General features: G+C 37.4%; 1 protein-coding gene across 7 annotated transcripts in view; it reads left to right on the top strand.

The window, feature by feature from the left end:
• The window catches only part of znf512b (zinc finger protein 512B), a 30502-nt gene extending 26671 nt beyond the window's left edge, over window positions 1–3831 (top strand). For all 7 annotated transcript variants that reach the window (XM_074681246.1, XM_074681248.1, XM_074681250.1 and 4 more), the window contains one exon: window positions 20–3831. In XM_074681246.1, coding sequence (XP_074537347.1) covers window positions 20–364 — 345 coding nt within the window. In that variant the 3' untranslated portion in view covers window positions 365–3831. The remainder of the gene's footprint in view (window positions 1–19) is intronic.
• The last annotated feature ends 733 nt before the right edge of the window (window positions 3832–4564 follow it).

Here is a 4564-nt window from a genome sequence, read left to right on the forward strand (position 1 = left end):
TTGTGTTTAATTGCCTCAGAACTGGTTTCGAGCAGCAGCCACTCAAGTGGTGTCCGGTAGCAAGATTAAAGTGCCAGAGAACGACGGATTAAAAGCTGAGGTGAGGAACGGTGCCACCACCGGAAAGAAAAGGGGACGCAAGCCAAAAGAGCGCCCACCTGCTTTAGAGCCTCTCCAAACAAAAACTGAGGCACCTACAGCTACTCAAAACTCAGCCTCAGTCGTGAACCCTTCCTTGGTCTCAACACAGTCCCCCACCCTCATCCCCGACCCAACGGACAGTGCTAATTCAGGCCAAAACAGACAGCCAACCCCCTCTGCTGCCAGACGAAGCAAACCCAAGAGGCTGTCGTTTTCAGAGTAGCTCTGCTTTTGTCGACCCAGGAGCCAGAGAGGATGCTTACTGTAAATGTTATGCCAGTAGGCTTAAAGACCTTTTTCAACTCCACAAGGACTTGGATCTGAGAGGAAAGTTAAATCCACCATTAAGAAGTAAGACACTTAGAATGGACTTCAACCCTAGTTTTTAAACCCCAGAGCTAATGTGTCTACTGTTATAAACAATACTAATGTAACAGTAGTGTCCATTGCTCCATTCCACCTCTTTCTCCTTTATAAGGCACACATCTGTTTCTGTACTCACAGCAGGAGTGTCAGTAGTAATCAAAGATCTAATCCTGACTACTTCATGGATCGCTTTTTTTTCTAAACCGAGGTAACGTAGTATTCCAAACAAATGCAGAGTCAGTCTCTCTTCAAGATTCATGTTGTGTTTGAGAGGTTTAAAAAAGGATATTCTATTAGCATGGTGAAGTCATTTAATAATAGCTAGTGTTTTCACATTTTTTCACAGATATACAGTACTGTGTACATAAACAATATCTATCTCTATATATCTATTTACTCAAAACGATGATGCCATCTATCTGTTATTTCCAAGCCTGACACGTCCAATTGGACCATGAGCAATCCAAACGTTTGCAGTGTGTGCTGTCGTGCAGTTTCGTTTTGATTTCCTGGTTTCTTATGGATTGAACTTTTATTGTGTTTTTTCCACTTTTCATGTTTTAAGTAAGCAAACATCACATAAGCTAAAATGATGGTCAGTTGTAAATCAGATTCCACTCTGCTATTCTTACAGCTATGTAGCTATAAAATCTAGTGACATTTATTTTATTTTATCTGCATCATATAATGATGAAAGGAATCTGCTTTGACAACCATAATTAAGCGTTGCAGAATTTAAAGAGTAATCGTTTGAGATTTCCATTCTATAAAATATAAGTTGTAACAATATGGCATTGTTCAATTGATTTTAAAAGGAAAACTTGAAGCATTCTGTCGAAATCAGACTGGTGAAGTGAAATGTTGGACTGAAAAGATGGATTATGTATGAACTTTGTTGCACCATTGCAGCACAATCAAATAATGGGACACCATTTTAAAAAGGCCATTTTCTGGCTGTGGCTTTATCTTGAATCAAAGAGCTGAGGAGAGAATAAAATGATTATCTTTTATAGAGAGGTCAAGGAAAATAATCTTTTATTAAACAGAGAAAAAATGCTAATGAAAATTCACATTTATCAATCTATATGATTTATCTCCTGGATGCTCAAAGCTATTACCTTGCACTTTAACCCTTAACCCACTTTCCCTCCCTCTTGTATTTTTGCACTCCAGGGGTGTTTAACCTAACGTAGTGGCTGTCAGGCAACAGGAGCTTGAATATTTAACTCTGGTAACAAATTAAACTAGGGGAAAACTTAACCTGTCTTTACAGCGGTAATGAGCAGCATGGTGAACTTTTCTTTTAGATATTATCTCTAACTGACAGGACCGTGTAATTATGACTCACCACATTAAGCCATAACTGGTCTGGTTGAATTTGATGCTGCTCTGCCACTTTAAAGTTAGTTTAGCTCCAGTTTAAAAAAAAAAAGTATTAATCTAATTTTATTTAAAGACTTTCAAATCTAAAACTTGTGCAATCAGAGACTTTTCACTTTAACATGTTTAACGCAGATAATTGAATTCACAGTTATAGTAACAATTTGAGCAAATGGAAATGCCATGGTTATATTTGCAGTCTATCATAAGAAAAGATTTGCTTGCCTAAAAAGAAACCGAACTGAAAGATATTTTATATTCTCTTGTGTGTATTACCTGGATAGTACTCTGATAGCTTTGGACAAAGTCGGGATGTGAGGATACAAAGGTGCATTAATAAGGGTGCTTTTACCTGCCACTCTACCTTAAGGACCTGATACTTCAGTAAGTCCACTAAATCATTTATCCATTTTCTCCTCACTGGCAAGGCCTCTGAATTTTGCACCAACAAATGTCAAATGTCATCATGTAAATGAAGCACTGATGTCAGCGGAACATTTTCAAGAAGCATTGAATTTGAAATGTTTATGTCCCAGGTGGTGTTATCCCTACGCTGTGACCTTTTATATTGTAAAGCAAAGATTGAGGCTGAATTCCTTCATTATTAATCAACTGATGGAGTTAATTCAGGTGGGGATGATTATGCATGTGTCTATCCCTGTTAGCGGGATGGACCTTTTATCTTCTATCCAGGTTAAACTGACGGAGAGGATAAGTTAGACAAGCACTGATGGGTCTCCGGGCCTTTTCGATACGAGTTGTCCAGACCTTGTGTGTGTGTGTATATAAACAGTTAGCACCTTTGTAATGACTGGACGTTTGAGATGTTAACACTTTTCGTTGAGTGTTATGCCGTGGCACAGAATCAGTTCATCAGCTGCTTGTTACTCGTTTCATTAATGTCACATTGACTGTGTTTACCTGACAAGCTTTGGTGTTGCAATATGATAGTTAGGCACTGCTTTTTACAGTGGGTATTTTATATTTTATCACACCCTTTACTATCTGTCTTCCTATGATGTGGAAAACACATATCTATCCCGCAGTGTGAGCTAACTGCAACATGTTTAGAGAGTACAGCAATACACCATATTTAGCTGGTTTTTGTTGGCTTGCTGATATTTTGATATTGATGTGTCTTCTCGAAATTGTATGGCTTTTTTTTCCACTACTCCTCCCCTTCTTTTATTTCATTGCTTTCAAAATGCTTTTTACATGTTATGAAATCTTAAAAAAGGTTTAAAAATTTGTAGACCACAAAGGACATTGTAGGCCTAGGTGTCGGCATACAACTGTTATTTTATCCATTTTGATGATGCACATAAATTGAGCTTTTTCAGTACACGATGACAAACACACTGAGAGAGTCCTTTATTATTACATATTCAATATGGGACAACAAGGCATATGTATGTGTTTGTTTCTGTATGTAGTGCACTTACTATACCATGAAATAGGCTTGAAATAGGAGTGTTGTTGGAGCTTTCTAGTTACCCTGACTGTGTGTGGTGTGACTTTTGTACCTGGGGAAACAGCAGGCTCAAGTGTCTTCCCTTTGTCAGCAATGTTAATTCTGATATCAAGGTTAATCCTTAATAATCCCCTTAGACAGCCTAATAATTTTATCCTTTTATTTGGACAACAGATGTTCGTTTTGTATGCTACCTACTTCGACACGGTATCTGCCTCTGTTGTGGAGGCCATTGTGATTAAATTGTTGAGAGGTTGAAGACATGATGTTGTAGCTCATAACTGGTTATGATATATAAGTAACAGGTGACATGAGACTAATGATGTATTAAAGACTTCCATATCTGAAATTAAGCTGTATAGAACTTAATATAGGAAGCATTGATGCCTCCTTTGAGTCTGAACTGTTACAGTTTTTTTTCCCAAACTCGTTGTATTACCTGTGCGTAAGTATCCCTCAACTAATTAATAAAAGTTTGTTGACTAAATTTGTGTCCATCAAACTGGTTTTGTTGACAGTTACCAGTACGTTCTGTGTAAGTATTTAATTAGCTGTAGTAGATCATTCTCAAGGCAAATATCTTAACTTATCAGACATGTGTGCCTGTTGAAATTTAAAAAAGCACCACCAATAGCTATACAAGTGTTTTAAATGTATTTTAACTGACCCGGGCTTACAACAGAGCCATCTTTATCACAATAATGACTAGTGACATTCCTGGTAAGTATTTTACTATATGTAGTAGTAATAAACTGACTAATTTTGTTAATGTAATTTACATCTGGTTTCTGTGTTTTTTTATTATTTACTATTTTTTTCATTTTTAATGTCTTTTTGTAAACCTACTTTGTCAATATTTCATAAATATAAATGACTGCCCCTGTTTGGACTTATAATATATAACTGAATTACATAAAACCCAACATGGTTGTGAGTACAAAGATGTTCCCATAGGGTGTTCCACGTATTTCAAAATCATTCTAGTAATTTCTTACATTCATATCTTAAACACGTGGCCAAGTGCACCCACCTCGCCCATTGCCAGTTTTGGGAAAGGCCCTTCAACGATTATTTCACTGCACATGCTGTTGGCTTAAGAGAGGACGCTCTGACGAGATGCATTCTGGGGCTTGTAGTTTAACCCGTGGAGTAGCTGGTGTGAATTTTCCGAGCTCATATGCGACACGCCTACAAGCCCCATGATGC

This window comes from Halichoeres trimaculatus, unplaced genomic scaffold (assembly GCF_033239565.1).
Source record: "Halichoeres trimaculatus isolate MK-OKI-2021-1 unplaced genomic scaffold, fHalTri1.1 fHalTri1_scaffold_11, whole genome shotgun sequence".
In the NCBI taxonomy this organism is placed as follows: Eukaryota; Metazoa; Chordata; class Actinopteri; order Labriformes; family Labridae; genus Halichoeres; species Halichoeres trimaculatus.